The sequence below is a fragment of the Electrophorus electricus genome, chromosome 3 (assembly GCF_041902795.1).
Source record: "Electrophorus electricus isolate QZ-2024a chromosome 3, ASM4190279v1, whole genome shotgun sequence".
In the NCBI taxonomy this organism is placed as follows: Eukaryota; Metazoa; Chordata; class Actinopteri; order Gymnotiformes; family Gymnotidae; genus Electrophorus; species Electrophorus electricus.
The window spans coordinates 26,090,662-26,106,640 of record NC_137499.1 but is presented as its reverse complement, the minus strand read 5'-3'; the positions used below and the strand labels follow the sequence as shown (position 1 = coordinate 26,106,640).

The window sequence follows — 15,979 nt, the reverse complement described above, 5'->3', positions numbered from 1 at the left end:
CTGAGGCTTCATTTTATTATTGAACACCTACAGTGCTCTTGGTCAGTCTAAAATGTTAATAAACCTCAAACCTGAATATTTAAGAATGTAAAAGTGAGGTTTTGGCTTTCTTAGGAGAATATCTGTGTGCATAATTATTGGGCAACTATTAGTCTGCAGAATTATTATGCAACTAAATGAAAAATTATAATATTCCCATCTCACTTGTTTATTTTCATCTATTAAAGTGAGAAAACAAACAACTGTACTGTTTTCCTTCACTGTAAGTTCACAAGTTCTCACTAGGGTTTAGGTCAGCTGAGGAAATTATTCTTTCATTTTTAAGGCCTTCACTGGCTTGCAGTGGAGTACTTCAGTGCATGTGATGTAGCATTGTCCTACATAAAAATTATGATCTTCTTGAAAGATGAAGACTTTTTCCTGTACCACTGCTTGAAGAAAAAAACTGGCAGTAGGTTTGAGAGTTTTGAGTCCACCTTCAACCTGAAAAGGTCCAAATAGCTCATCTTTAATAATACCAGCCCACAGCAGTACCCCACCTCCACCGTGCTGGCATCTGACTCAAAATGGAGCTCTGTGCCTGTTACTGATCCAGCCACGGGCCCATCCATCTGTCTGGTCCGACAAGAGTCACTCTCCTCTTATCAGTCCATAACACCTTTGAAAAATCTGTCTTCAGATATTTCTTGGCCCAGTCTTGCCATTTCACCTTATGTGTCTTGTTCAGTGGTGGTCAGGTTTCAGCCTTCCATACCTTGGCCATGTCTCTGAGTACTGAACACCTTGTACTTCTGGGCACTCCAGGTAGGTTGTAGTTCTGGAATATGACAGCACTGGAGGATAATGGGTTCCTGGCATCTTCGTTTGATTCTCAAATCTCTGGCAGTTAATTTGCGTCTATTTTTTCAACACATTTCTTGCGACCCTGTTTACTGTTTGCAACAAAACGTTTGATGGTTCTGTGATCACGCCCCAATAGCTTAGCAATTTTAAGAGCGCTGCATCCCTCTGAAAGATGTTTTACAATTTTAGACTTTTCAGAGTCAGTTAAATCTCTTTTTTGGCGCATTTTGCCTGAGGAAAAGAAGCTGCCTTATAATCACGCTCACCTTGATATAGAGTGTTGATCTCCTTAGGCCACACCCTCCCACATTACACATCATCTGATATGCTTAAATCCAATGCGCATTTGAGTTTATACAGCTTGGAGTTGGAAAATATGCATAAAAGTGATGATATGGTCAATTCTCTCAGTGTAGAATGTAACAAAGTATCATAAAGGAAACATTTTAGTGGGGTGGCACTCCTAACACAATACCTGCCTGTATTTGTTTAGAAACTACATATGAAATAATGTTAAGTAAACTAAAACTACATGTCACTGTATAAATGGATAAACGGAGAGCCTTTCTTTTATTAACTGAATGAAGCACTACCAAGTTCATTCCTAATACTGCATGCGTGTGTCTTTCCTAAATCAACACTTCTGATTCAGCTCTGAATTTGATAGTTATAGCCCACTGTATGCACCAGAAAATACACTGGAACCATAAAAGGCAGAGGGGTCTGCAAAACTGCCCGCATTCGAGCCGTTCACCCAGAGAAGCGACGTGTGAAACAAGGACACAGTTTCGAAGCACCACTCCTAGAATAGTACACTTACCTGAAAGCTAATAGCGCCCCCTTGTGGAGAATCATTAGCCAGCTGAATGTGTATGTGTATGAGTGACTGAGTTACATAGCCATGTCTATAAACGGTTTCATATCCACCCAGTATCAAAATGCACCATGCTGTCCCCGTGTTTACCTGTTCAATCATGAACTTTCCTGGCCAAGTGTGCATCACAGCAACCTTATACACATATATAAATATAGGAACAGCGTGGTGAGATGGTTTGAAGTTTTGATTGAGGTTCACCTTGCGAACTGAATTTCTCATCCAGCAGATGACGCTGTGCTTATTTCTTTCCGTTCGTAATATTTCTACTTACGAACAAAAACAAGTGAACCTATTTTGTGGGCATGAAGAGGGACATATTGATACCAAAACTCTGAATCCAAAATTAAGAACCAGACAATTTTATCATGGTTGTGTTACAAAGATTGTCACAAAAATGTCGACGCACACGTCATATGTATGCGTCAACAATGCAAAGCATGTTAAGAGATGCCATTCTCAGGGTAAATGTTAGCTAGCTTGTGGTTAACAGTAAATTAATTGTTCTTTAATGGTTGATGTATTCATCAGAGAATATGTTGGTATTTCGTCCTCTTTAAAATCTGGAATATGAGGTGAGGCTTCTGGTGTCTTTATGTAGTTATAAGCTATCTAGCTAACGCTAGGTTAGCTAGCTAGTTAGTGTAGCTAGCTTCTTTTCTAACTTAACTGACCTGATGTGTTTTTCATGTCAAATATTAACGAGTGTAGCGCTGTATGATATTTCTCTCTCTCTCTCTCTCGCTCTCTCTCTCTCTGAGAGAGAGAGAGAGCTAGCTAGCTAACTAGCTGTCTGTCTCTGAAGATCATTTTCTTTTAAAAGGGCGGGCACTGCAAACACAACGATTGCCGGCTTTTGTCACAGATTCAGTTTTACAGATAAACTGAACTTCAAACTGCAGTTATCAATTAAGTATTCTAAAAAATGAATGAGTAAAAACTGCTTTACTACTTTACTAGTATTAATGCAGGACAGATGCATCAGTTATGTGTAAGAGATGGACAGTGCAGCAAATATCAGAGATTTTATTGACTATCCCCAGTCGCCAGTATGCTGTATCAGTTTGCTAGCTATTTCACACAGCATGGTTTTGATGCAAGGGGGACATTTGAACTAGCTATTTATTTACAAAAAAAACAACTATACTATTTTTAATTCCTTTTCAAAAGTTAAGCCACTGTTTCACTCTTGTTAGAATAAGAAGTATATAGGCATATAAGGCAGTGATTAAAAAACTCACCATGAACCCCATCTCATCTAATCACTAACACGAGGTCATAGTTATAGGTGATGGACTCCATATTTTGTATATGTAAGATGTAGTACAGTGCTGCACGCAAAGTGTAATCAATGCCATATAGGACATTTATGCGCTTCGTGTCCTTCAGTAAACGTAACTCACTGCATCTCTCCACCCAGCAATTTAAAAGCAGAATACACTTTGCACTTTACAATCAACAATCTTAAGATGTCATTTAGTCTTGGCGCTGAATCCGTGTGCTCTCTCTCAGACTCCTTACCATGACATGGCTGAGACTCCCTTGCCCTTTGACCTCCCGCTGCCTGCTGTCACATTGCCATGGCAACCAGGCGATGGGAAAACCTTGGAGCAGAGGTGTCTCTCGAAGGGCGTCGACCATGACCTGCAGAGCTCTCCCTACATGCCCGCTGGGCTCCAGGCTGGGGTCCCCATTGGCCATGCTGCCCCTGAAGCTTCAGCCCTGCAGGGCTTTGAGCTCAGCACGGCCCGGTTGGTATGAGAGTGTGGCGGACTCCGCCCCCGTGCACCTAACCGAGCAGCTCCTCGTCTCTGCCCAGCAGCTGACGGGGCTTCCCTGGTGGGCCAGCATCCTGTGCACCACGCTGGCACTGCGCACCACCATCACCCTGCCCCTTGCCGTCTACCAGACCCTCATCATTGCAAAGGTCTCGTTTCATACTGGGTGGAGGGTGGGGGTGGTACCAAGAGAACCATTGGCCTGCAGCGATTCCTCTGATGTTCAAATGGTCCTGCAGTTTCATTATCAGAGACATGTGTGTTAGATCAGTACAGGGATTAAACCTTTAGTGTCTGATAACAAGGATGACATTACCTTATGTACAAAATGCTATAACTTACAATCATATTTCTAGATTTCACAACAATCATAAGTATATAAAAATATTATTGGGTGAGCATGAACATAGTTAAAGGTAACCCTGCTTTCTTTTAGAAAAGTATTTACACTGATGCTAGTATTGAAAAGGCCAATATTGCGATAGCAACTATGAAACATTATTTTGTGCAACAGCATTTGTAAAGCTGCTTGGACCTGTACTCTTTGACGAGTGCAGAACGTCTCAGTAAATGGAGCTTAGATGTTTAGAGTACAGGCTTCAGTGTCACGAGGCAGTGTTGGACCACACCCCAAACAAGCTGCAGACAGTGAGCAAAGATGCATCTGTGCATTCTCGAAACTGTTTGCTCAAATAAAGCAGAAATATGCCAGGAATGTCACCAGGGTCTTTTTCTCCAAAGTTGAATTCCTGTTGCGTGAGAACAGTAGCTTCAGCGACTAAGCCTGCTGTTTATAAAATGTCTTAGGTTACTGGCACTGATCTAGAATCAGGGTTTGTTTGGGGTTTTTTAGGCCTAATCAGTATATGAAGGGACGTAGTTGTAGGTAAGTATTCGGACAGTGCCTCAGAAAAGGAGAGCTGATGTGAATCCTCAGTGTTTCATTTGACACTAAAACTGATCCTAGACCTGCATTACTGCCGCACTTTATGAATCCTGATCCCAGCTTCTAAACGCTTAGCAGCAACACAATAAATCTGGGACATAAACGTAGAAAGCAGAGTTCATAAAACACTGGTCCTTCCTTTTGCCTGTTGGGTTTTGCTCTTTCATGTGTTGAACGATATTTGATCCGTGCTCCTGAGAAAAGTCCACTCCTAGGTTCCCACTCGTCTTCATCCTTTGTCCCGGATAAATCTTTCTGTTTTCGCACCCATAAATTGCCCACCCACACACTCCCAGAGGCCTAGACTCCGCCTCCTTTTCTGTCCCTGCGGCAGAGCCTGCGTTAATATTTCTGTTTGTTTTCACCCTCCAACACTGGCTGGCCTTCAAAAATACATCGACACGCCTTCTCTGAGGGAGATTCATGACCTGGGATCAGTTTTTCTCCTTGCAGTCTCAAGTGATTGAGCTTAAACACACCTAGGGCGCTGCTCCTAGGTCAGTGGCGGGAGACGGTGACGGGATCCTCTCTTGCTCTCAGCCAGGTTGAAGCCCTGCAGAAAGAGATTGCGGAGATAGCCAAGCAGCTAAGCTACGAGATCTCGGTGCGAGCCAAAGAGAAGCACTGGTCTGAGAAAACCTGCAGGTGAGAACCCCCAGCAACGCACTACACCTTACATTCAGCCAAGACTCCGTATGACTTCAGTTTTGGAACCGATTAAACCATTTTGACGCTAAATATCATGGTAAATCAGCACACAGCACAACCAGGAGCACAGCCAATGAATGTCTTTGTCTTTTGGGGTTGATCCCTCACACATGCTCATCACTGCCTCGGTACGCACAGGTACCATTTCAGGAAGAACCTGCAGCGGGTCGTGTCCGAGTTGTACATCCGGGACAACTGCCACCCGTTTAAGACCAGCCTGCTCATCTGGGTGCAGCTGCCCATGTGGGTGGGTGTGTCTCTCGCCCTGCGCAACCTCAGTGTCGGAGTGGAACACATTCCTGGCGGTAACCCATCCTTACCCCCACAACACCAGAAACGCTTAAGAACGGGCTCGCATTCCCTAGCCACCTTTCTGCCCTCAGCAGGCCAGGATATGCTAGCTCCAGGCGGTGGGTTTGAAAATACCGTTATATAGTTTTAGAAATGCAATGTCAATATTCATGGAGAGGAAAACTTGCCTTTAAACAAAAAACTTGCATTTTAATAAACAAACAAAACACACTAAAATGTGTAGATGAAAGATAGGAATAGGAGTAGGAGCGAAGCGAAGATGTTTGTCGTTGCTTTGTGCAGTGGCATGTTATAGAGAGTGGAAGATTTTCACAGAAAGTGTGTTGACAGATTAGAAAACCAGGAGCACCTGGACAAGCAGACCAATAGAGGCTTCACACATTTTTCACATGTGAAAAGACTGCCTTTGCCAAAGCAGAGCGCACCTCGTCTGAACTGGAAACAAACCGAAAAATGAACCAGCAGCTTTGTTGTGTAAAAACCCTCGCTGGCTTTCACAGGCTTGCTGGAGCAGCTGGCAGCAGGGGGCACTCTGTGGTTTCCAGACCTCACACTCCCAGACTCCACCTGGGTCATTCCTGTATCTCTGGGCCTTGTTAATCTGCTCATCACTGAGGTAAGGACCCCTCCCCAGCTGATCTCAAATAAGCCCAGAGCGTTGACTAGTATTTGTAGTGCAATACTAAGGGCCTGCCACCATGCAGAGGTTAGTTTCTACCCTCGTCTCACACTGCCGATCCACTTCATCAGGGCTAGGGTCAGGTGTGCTGGAGCTACATATGGGATGAAATAGTGCTCCAGCAGCCCCCCTGCCACACACACACACAAACACAAAACAAAACCTTCCCACGCTCACTCTCCAAGGACACCAGTGATCTCAAAATTCATTTTGTCTTTTTTTTTTTTTTTTTTTCCAGATTTCTTATTATGATTAAGAAGTCTGGGTCCTTATCAGAAAAACTAAGACCACACTGAATACCATCAACCCCAGATGAAATCAAATGTACTAATAACTTTTCTAAAACTGAATGAAACCCAGATCTACACCAGAGTGTTTTTGCAATGGTAAATCACATTTGTAACATATACAGAGATAAAGCCTAGGGCTAACATCTCAGTTAAATTCACATTACAGTTTGATTCCTATTCCCTCAGCTCCAGGGTGCTTAAACACCCCCTGTAGCACATTAGTCAGCTTATATTTAATACTGACATTAAGAACAAATATTGTAATTTGATTACTTTTTTGCCTGATTTCTTGAGTTTGTTGTGAAACTGTCTCAAGTCTTGCTTGTCTCAAGTTTGATTCATGTTTGTTCGACAGATATTTGCCCTGAGGCAGCTAGAGTCTTCCAAGTTCCAGAAGTACATGACCAACTTCATTAGGGCAATCTCGGTGGTGATGGTCCCTTTAGCTGCCACTGTTCCCTCTGTAAGTACCCCAAGTGTGCGGGAGAGAGACTTTATGGTTACTTGACTCAAAGACTATAAGGGTCTGAGTTGCACTTCACCTCCAATTCTGTAAATAAAACTAAAGGGTCTCCATGTTTACGACAGACTTCCCTCACTGAAGATCCTAAATGGGCGGGGGTGGGGTGGTGGTGGTTGTGACCTGATTTTAAGACGTAGGAGTCTTTGTGTGTTTTTTATATAACTTTTATCTTTAAACATAGACTAATAATAATATATACTTATTTATCTCTTCTTCAAAAATTCAAGTCATGTTGTGTTATATTACTGGTTTGATAAGGTGTTTAAAACATTATTCGGTTGGCTGGTCCCAAAAATGAGGTCTTTATTTTTTAGATTTCATGACATTATAGTATTGTGGTTTTGTTTTTCTCATTTATTGTGTCATCATAAATCTGAACTGTAAACCATTTGACCAGATTATTCTAAGATCTATGGCTGTCTGTCACTCTCCTTGTCTCAGTGATTAGCCTTGTGTACCTGTCTTCCTCTCTTGGGTCTCTTACACTGCTCTGGGGGGTTTGACCTCTGCTGAGCAGAGAAGCATGTTGTGACGTGAAGTGCACACAGGTCAGGCACGTGTGCCGTGCTCCTCCACGTTGCTATTCACTTCATTTGTTTAACCAGCATGGAAGATACAACACTATAATAGATCTGAATACCGGGAGAGATTTCAGTGGCAATCGAGGTCCCAGCACGCACGCACGCATGCGCACACACACACAACACACAGCTGCATCTGATTGCTGGATTACGACTCTCTGGGCAGCTCTCTCTTAAAGTGAGCAAGTACCGTGATTGTATGCAATCTTGTGCGTGCACTGTTTTATCTCCTGCGAAGGTTAAACTATATCAGTAAAATTTGAAATTCTATCTCTTTTCCTCACTTCCCCTCCCCCTTCAACGTCTCTCTTTTTTTTCTAACTAGTCCATGGCGTTGTACTGGCTGTGCTCCAGCTGTGTTGGCCTGGGACATAACCTTCTCCTGCGGTCGCCGCGATTCCGTGCTCTCTGCCGGATCCCACTGACGCGTTCAGATTCAGCCACACCATACAGGGACATTGCAACGGCCCTCATGACCAAGTACATCAAATGAAAGCCTGAGAAAAGCATCACACTTGGAGTCTCTTCCTGAAAAGGCTTCCGCATTCTGTAGCATGTTTCCCCTACATCACTCAGTTGCCAATGCAAAGACTTTAATACTGAAAACACTCTGTTGCTGAGGACTCTTCATGTATTAAATTATTTATAAGGGGCGAGTAACCCAGTCAAGTTAAACTATGCACAGAAGTAAACTGTTCAACACCCCCTCACTGATGTTGGTTTCCTCATGAATTTTTGTTTGTCAGTTTGTATGTGGAAAGAAAGTGGATGAGTAACATAAACTCACTAAACAGTAGTTTCTGATACAAAGGTTAAGATACAAAGTCTGCAAGGAATATATCTGCCTAATTTCTAAAAGAATTTGCCTAGATTTTACAGTCTTAAGAAACTTATCCAGTTTGCTTGCTATGTTTTTTGTGAAGGAGCCTTTTAAATGTTTACTTGGATGACAACTACAGGCGCAGCAGTGTGATTTTTTTTTCTTTCTCAGGGCGGGGTTAAGTTTCGTCCTCTCGTTCCAGAAGGACACGCTCGCCCCAGAACCGCGGGGCACCGGGGCTGGGACGGTAATGCGCTTGAGCATGTTTTGGACTTTAGTTTTCGGGGTGACGCTGCCCTTTGCCGCCGCTGCGGGCCGCGTTCCCCGCACCTGCGGCACGTGCGACGCAAGCTCGTGCGCCCCGCTGCCAGCCGACGGCTGTGCGTCCGGCACGGTTCCCGACGCGTGCGGTTGCTGCTCGGTCTGCGCCGCGGGCGCCGGTGAGCCGTGCGGCGGGCGCGGCTCCGCGGCCCAGCGGTGCGCGCCTGGCCTGGAGTGCGTAAAGGGGAAGAAGAGCAAACGCGGCGTGTGCTCCTGCAAGAGCGACTACGAAGTGTGTGGTAGCGACGGCGTGACCTACAAGACCGGCTGCGACCTGAAAGCCGCCAGTCTGAGAGCGGAGAGTGAGAGGAAGCCCGCGATTCAAGTTCAGAACAAGGGCAAATGTATGCAAGGTGAGGAGGTGTTTCTGCGTGACCTTATTGCAAATTAGCATCTTTATGAGTAGAACTTGTTGAATTTTACTTCAACTAATCCTTTAAATCATGAATAGCTGGTGGGAGCGATGAACTGTGCCAGGTACGCGCGCGCTTTTGTGCAAATGAAGCCTGTTTAAATGGAACACCAAAGCTGATCGGTTTCCGAAGTCTCGTTGTGCAGTTTATGAATTTACTAATCCGATTTTGAATATCGAAGATAGTTCACACCGTTCATTCTGTATTGAATTAAAGCAAGGGATTTTTCTATTTACGTAAATGAACTGAGCTATATTTTTTACGTGTCCCTCTCGTTATGGCTTTAAAAATTCATTCATTTATTTATAAATTGAGTTAGATCTGTCCTGTGACGCCTGTTTCCGAGCCGAACCTGTAGACCGGCAGAAATATCTCCACAGGAAAGGTGAAAAGGTAGACGTCCCAGTTATACTGACACATACACACACATCTGGTACCCTCAGATTCCCCCCCATCCCCCCATTCCAATAGAATAGGCTGCAGGCCACTGTTCACCCAGGGTGAGACCCGTTTCACAGCCCTGAACCGACTTGTCTGAAATTCCAGCCTTGCAGTGGGATTTGCATTGGTGTATGAGAGCAGGGCTCTGATCAAATAGGCGTGTCTTGCCTGCCAAAACAAAGACTTGTGTTGTGGGTAAAGTGAAGATGGAGTTCTTCAGACTAGTGGACATTCGTACACTTAGACCTGCGAGCCGACCTGGAATTAACGCTCTGTGAAAGACAACACCTATCTGGTAGAGAGTCCCCCCCCCCCTCTCTCTCCTAATAAGACCATATCCTGCAGGCTTACGCTTGGGCTGCATTCACCGCAGGTAGCACATGACCTGGGCTGTGCGGGGCGTTTGTTTTTCGCTTTCTTCGATGTCAACTCATATGCACGTTAGGCTTGTTATTTACTTTACATTCCATGTGGTGAAAACAGGGGTAGCAACAAGGAATTTGAAAGCACTTAAGTTATACATTCCACAAACGTTCAGTCATGCCCAGTCAGAGTAAAAGACTGTAATGTTTAATGTTGCACGTGGTAATAGATTAAAACTAATTTGTAACAATGTTGCATGAGGGCTGTGAATCAGAGCTGACCATCTGTGGAATTCCCTCCAGACAAACTTTGTGGATTTGTCTTTTTAAAAGGCCATAAAGCATGAGATGTCTGTGATGTCTTTAATCGTAGTCTGTCACTCAGTTTTATGGACAATCCCTGCCCATTGCCTTTCTGTTTCCCTCTCTCTCTCTCTCTCTCTCTCTCTCTCTCTCTCTCTCTCTCTCTCTCTCTCTCTCTCTCCCCCTCTCTCTGTCTCCCCCCTGCCCCGCTCCCACCTGTCAGCCTGCTCTTCAACATCCCTTCCAGCTGAGAGAACCTATCGATCACTGAGCAGAGATCACTAAAGTCACTGAGTCATGCCCCTCTCTCCTTGCCCAGCGCCCGTCATCGTGACCGCTCCCAAAGAGGTGTGGAACGTGACCGGCTCCCAGGTCTACCTCGGCTGCGAGGTCATCGGAATCCCCACGCCCGTGCTCACCTGGAGGAAGGTGCGTTTGTGAGTTACTCCCCACTGAACCTGTGGGCTGACATGGCCGTCACGCGCCATACGAACACTCCTCAACTTTAGTTGAAGTTCTAGACACCTCTGGTCTTTGACATCCAGCCTGTCACATTCCAGCCTATTCCAGTCTTTTTTCCAAAGCCTCATTTTCTGTTCTGTTGCCCTAAGATCCTGTGACGTGTAACCATTGTGCGCGGTCACTTTTCATGGCACAGATAAAGTCACCCTGTTCATGTTGAATGTCCACTGGTAGGCTTTGCAGTGCAAGCCTAAACTGGCCATGATGGCTTTACATTCTTTTAGAATCCTCTACAATTGACCATTATCCCAGTTGGAAAACTGAGGAATGAGTCACCGGGGTGTGTGGATGTCTGTGTGCGTGTACATTGTAGCACGGGCTGTGTGAAAGGATGCGTGCCGCTATGAATAACACCGCAGCAAAAACAATAGCGCCGGAAACAAGGGAGGGATTTGGTAGAACTTTATCAGTCATGGAATCTGCTTGGAGGATGTCAAGCCTCTGAGCAGACATCCTCGGCAGAAATCATTGCGCTGTTGAAGTCAAAGCATTTACAAGCCTCTGCCATCTAAAAACTCCGATAACACCAGAGGTTGATGATCCCATCTTCAATGCTCACCAGTCAGTCTGTTTTTGTTCTGTGTCTACTCCCGCATGATAATCTGCGCTGATTCCCAGTTCTGCACGAGATGGTTCTTTGCACTGCATGGTGCCAGATGAACGCTTTAGTGCAGTAGGGGAATTTGAGAAAAATGTCCAAGCTGTAGAATGAACCCCCTCTGAAGAGTCATGTGATTATTTTAGTTATAGCCGCAAGGACGACGAGTACGCTGACCCTCGCATTCTTCCAGGAAACCCCCATATGAAGCATAGAGAGAGAGAGAGAGAGAGAGAGAGAGAGAACCCAAGCAAATTGGATGGAAGGTCATATATATGGAAAGCAAGTATATGAAAGGGAATGAGGAAGACTTTGAGGATAGCCTTGGAGATAAATCTGTTATTCTCTGTAGACTTTACGCAATTTTTGAGGTTTAGGACTAGAGTAGCAGCATGAAATATTGTCCAGAGATGCTGCTTCAGTCACTGGCTCTTTTAGAAACAAATCCAGTCCTCTAGATGGCCTTTTTTATTAATACAGCTCAAGCAGCTTTGTGCGCTAATGTCTGAGGATCCTGCAGACACACTGATCGAATTAAGATGGATTTACCAAAGTCACGCACCTTGCTGTGAGAGTTTTCTCACTGCAGAGTTTGACTTGACTGGTAATCGGTGTATTTGAATTACCTCATATTCAAATCACTTTCCATTTTAGCATTTTCTCCCTCTCCAAAACCATTTGTTTGGTGCTAAATGCTTCAGTAGGTTTGAGGCAACTTGTGAAGGTTGCAGATATTCTCATCTGCGTCCTCGTTCAGATTCAGATTCATACCACACTTGAGATTTGTACCGAATATGAGCTTCACACTGAAGATGCCAGCACAAATCTCTCAACAACAGCCACTGTAGAGTTAAAAACTTATGATATGAATCAAGCTTGCAAGACTGCAGCAGAACCAACATGTCATTGGATTTGGGAAAAAAAACAAAACTCACTGGAGGTGTTTAGGAAACATTAATCGAGCTGCCAGTTTACTCATTTTCAGCCAGAACAGTTGACCGGCGCCCCCTGAGGGCTGAGTAGATCAGCGCGGCGGTGAGTGGCGGCAGCACTGACACATCTGTGATTTATCTGTGTAGGTGAGCGGTGATGAACCGACGACGCTGTTTTTGCCTGGCGACCGCGACAACATGGCCATCCAGACTCGCGGAGGCCCCGAGAAGCATGAGGTCACAGGTTGGGTGCTGGTAAGCTCCACTTACTCAGGCAAACCTGCTGTCTGGTGCTGATATCATACCTGGTTGTGAACCATGGGCAACATGCACTTAGTTATTCACAATGGACGTGTGTGTGTGTGTGTGTGTGAGAGAGACAGACAGACAGACTGTCTGTCACAGACACACACACACACAGAGTAATTTCAGGAATGCTCACGTGTTAGTTTAGTGTGGGTATTTGTTTTCACACTCTTGGGCGAGGGAAATGGATTAAGACACATTGGAACCTGGATGCCAAGCACCGCATAGCAGATCTGTGCAAAAAAAAGAAAGTGCAGCAAAAAAATCCAGACTGTATATATACAGTTTCCCAGCAACACGCAGAGAAACCACAAAGGGTACGTTCGATTGGGAGTTCTTGGGTTGATGCATTCAAATTAGTGTTGTATTGTTTTGAGGAATTCAAATTAGTCCTTACCGTTTCTTTTATTCACTTTCCCTTTACTTTCAGTTGTGCTGAAAAAGTGTCGGACCAGTAAATTTAACTTCTGAATGAACTACCTGTCACTACTAAATCCAAGGACCTCAGTTACATTTGAAGTCCAGATTCGAGCACCCCTGACTGAGGCTGCCGATGTCGGGTGTTCAGTGCATTACGATCAGCCGTCGCTCATTATCCATTCAGCATGAAAATTGGTTGCTGACTCCAGATCAGCCTCCAAGACAGGAGGTGTGAACTGAAGGTGACGATGTGGGGCGTGTGTTTCAGATCTCACCGCTCACGAAGGGCGAAGCAGGCCTATATGAATGCCACGCCAGCAACAGCCTGGGAGAGGCGTCAGCCGTGGGCGCCATCCACGTGGTGGACTCCATCTCTGACATCCCCTCCAAGAAGGGTGAGTGGTTGCCATTTTTCCCAGTTATGCATACGTTCCTTATGGACCCACGGATATTGCTGTCAGGCCACTGAACGCACTTAGAAAGGTGCAGTTCCTGACTGTTAAAGCGAAGTCCTAACAACAGAAAACATAAAGCCATGTCTCAGGGTCTTGATGGACCCTCTTAGGATATGATTGTCACACGGTTAGGGATACACACTGATGTTTCCAAGGGAACCCAGATGATGTCACTTACCTCTCTCCCAAAAGATGGCTCACGTCTTTTTGGCATGCTTGAAGGAAAGTGAACTGCTGTTTTCTCCTCTGGACAGCTGGAGTTCCCCTGTGATGGGGCTTTAAATATCTTGAACCCCATCACCCAAATAAATGACTAAATAAACAACCCAGTTGAATTAGCAATGCCTGAGGCTTCAGCGTCGGTGCTGGCCCAAGATTGGCCACCTTGAGTGTAATCCACTGTGACAGGGGAGGTAAAATGCACTTCAGGTAAGATGGTCTCTCTTTGGCACATGGGGTAGAACTGACTTTAACATTCTTAAAACATCTCTGTGATGTTTGTTACGAACAGGCTTGTTATATTAAGACTCCCTAGACAGCGTTAGCTCAATAATACTGTGTTGGTCAACCGGTTCGTAACAACCGCACGTGTAATTGTGTGCCGGTTTATATGGGTGAACTCACTTGACTCTCCTCTGTCAACAGTTCTCAATACCCCCTCCAATTCTCCCATAATCCACAGTGTGTGCACAGTGCATTGTGGTTTTAGTCAGCATTGGTTATACTGTCAGTATAATCAATCTGTGAGACTGACCATTAATCTTTCCTCTGTGTATGTGTGCAGTGGTCAAGGAAGATGAGCTGTAAGGTGTGTGGGTGTACCCTGACGGATTCTTCTGCAGGATCAGACACCAACTACACACGGCTGTATGACTACACACCCTGTAATATGTACACACGTACGAGCAAGCACAAACACACACACTACAAAGATGTATACCGCATAGCACTGCATAGCAGGGTCACTATATATTGGCATACAATCACACTTTACACAGTGCACAACAGAATTAACACTCATAAATCTGCTTCAGATTGCTCCACACACACACACACACACACACACACACACACACACACACTGTGGGCCAGCTATATAGCTGCGTAATGCCATCAACACACAGGCGCATAAGAGTTTTACTCAATGGGTGTTTGCGTGACCTGTCCAAAACCTGACCCAAACTTTTCTATCAACTTTATCCTTCCCAGGGAACATCTACAGCACTAATCTTATTCTACAGCACTAATCAGAATGTTCTACCAAAGATGCGCAAGACACGCACACAAACACCTCCACATCAACACATCAGAGCATTTAGGGTCAATGTGCAACATCTCCATGTAATCACACGTGGGCACAGCAAACATGCATCTCACCCCTCTATCATGGCCTTCCCAGCCTCTGTTAAGACAATGTTTTTAGTTTTATTTGTCTCCCTTCACACACTTCACATATTGGTTCACTTTCAGAGGTCATGCTCACATAGCTGAGGAACGCCAGGGACATGTTGTCAAGTAGAAAGTGTTTTAGATGCAAGTTGGGTCACGCAGACATACATACACATGAAACACCAGGCACTTAATCTACCTTCACAGCATGCACTTCCTCTTTGTTTTTATATTGCTAAAGTATTGGTGATTTGAGTATTGGTGCTATATTTGGAATCTGGCATGTAAAAAAACAGGACTTTTATTTGGATTAGTGTTTAAAAGGGTTGCAGGGATATGCATTTACTCGGCAGGCGATGCAAAAAGTTATATAGGAAAGTACGAAGCAAATATCGTAAAGTGTTTCCTCACTTATGATGACATCCTCAAGTCCCAAGATGCTAAAAGCCAACCTTAAACAATCACACACACGCACACCACGTCACATATTCATATACTTAAGCCAACATGTGCGAACTGTTAACTATCTCAGAATGACAAATTTGGTCTTGGGTGCCATGACTTTACCCCTTGTTTGGTGTTTGTGGTGTTGTGTTGGCAGTGCTGGTGGACCCACATTATATGTTTTTTTTTTAAACAGCCATAACAATTTATGTAATAATATTTAAAATATGTTGCCCTTATTTCGATTACAAACAATCTAGACAGCATATATGGTTATTTGCCATTTACCCCTGCTGGATACGTTTTATTAATTGCTATTCATTTTGTGATAAAATGATTTTTCTAAAATTAAAAAAACTAAATGTGTGGAATAAATCATGTTTATCTTGAATAAATAACAATACATTTTGATCATTAGTAACTATTTAAAACAGCTCAGACCCAAACAACGCACAAGGCTGAAATTCGTAGCTTTTGAATTGTCTTTCTCTTTAGATACCCAACGTATCATTATGAATAACTCATGCAGTACCCCCTTTTGTAGATAAGAACACGTTCAAGCCCCCCCAAAACACCCTGACCATACAGGTCTTTTGCTTCATTCACTCCCCACTTTGGGAACCACTGAACTAATGTATTTCTACAAGTTATGCATGTTCACTAAAGAACAAAGAAATAAAAAGGTTATGGAAGTTGTTTGGTTTATTGACACCGATGCC

The 15,979-nt window shown here is 44.3% G+C and overlaps 2 protein-coding genes across 4 annotated transcripts; both read left to right on the top strand.

Annotated features, from left to right (window-relative positions):
• The first annotated feature begins 2,090 nt into the window (after positions 1-2,090).
• On the top strand, positions 2,091-8,244 carry cox18 (cytochrome c oxidase assembly factor COX18). 3 transcript variants are annotated; one of them, XR_014122706.1, is made up of 8 exons: positions 2,091-2,292; positions 3,230-3,644; positions 4,986-5,086; positions 5,288-5,559; positions 5,962-6,077; positions 6,379-6,526; positions 6,786-6,893; positions 7,860-7,878. XR_014122706.1 is itself a non-coding variant. In XM_081710829.1 (7 exons), the coding sequence occupies exons 1-7, from the start codon at positions 2,288-2,290 to the stop codon at positions 8,025-8,027; spliced, it is 1,185 nt and encodes a 394-aa protein (XP_081566955.1). In that variant the 5' UTR covers positions 2,123-2,287; the 3' UTR covers positions 8,028-8,244. The 3 variants fall into 3 exon arrangements, 2 of the variants coding, with proteins under 2 accessions (XP_081566955.1, XP_026882707.2); XM_081710829.1 differs by lacking the exon at positions 6,379-6,526 and having other exon boundaries at positions 2,123-2,292; positions 7,860-8,244; XM_027026906.3 differs by lacking the exon at positions 6,379-6,526 and having other exon boundaries at positions 2,124-2,292; positions 5,288-5,454; positions 7,860-8,244.
• On the top strand, positions 7,905-15,956 carry igfbp7 (insulin-like growth factor binding protein 7). The gene is made up of 6 exons (XM_081710830.1): positions 7,905-8,014; positions 8,526-9,028; positions 10,514-10,623; positions 12,394-12,501; positions 13,241-13,367; positions 14,212-15,956. Exons 1-6 carry the CDS (start codon positions 8,007-8,009, stop codon positions 14,232-14,234), a joined length of 879 nt encoding a protein of 292 aa, XP_081566956.1. The 5' UTR covers positions 7,905-8,006; the 3' UTR covers positions 14,235-15,956.
• Positions 15,957-15,979: the final 23 nt, after the last annotated feature.

Coding starts and splice junctions, on each gene's coding strand:
- cox18 (XM_081710829.1), top strand. Junction 3,645..4,985: donor AGACCCTCATCATTGCAAAG/GTCTCGTTTCAT, acceptor GCTCTCAGCCAG/GTTGAAGCCCTGCAGAAAGA. Junction 6,894..7,859: donor TAGCTGCCACTGTTCCCTCT/GTAAGTACCCCA, acceptor TTTTCTAACTAG/TCCATGGCGTTGTACTGGCT.
- igfbp7 (XM_081710830.1), top strand. Junction 10,624..12,393: donor CCGTGCTCACCTGGAGGAAG/GTGCGTTTGTGA, acceptor TTATCTGTGTAG/GTGAGCGGTGATGAACCGAC. Junction 13,368..14,211: donor TGACATCCCCTCCAAGAAGG/GTGAGTGGTTGC, acceptor GTATGTGTGCAG/TGGTCAAGGAAGATGAGCTG.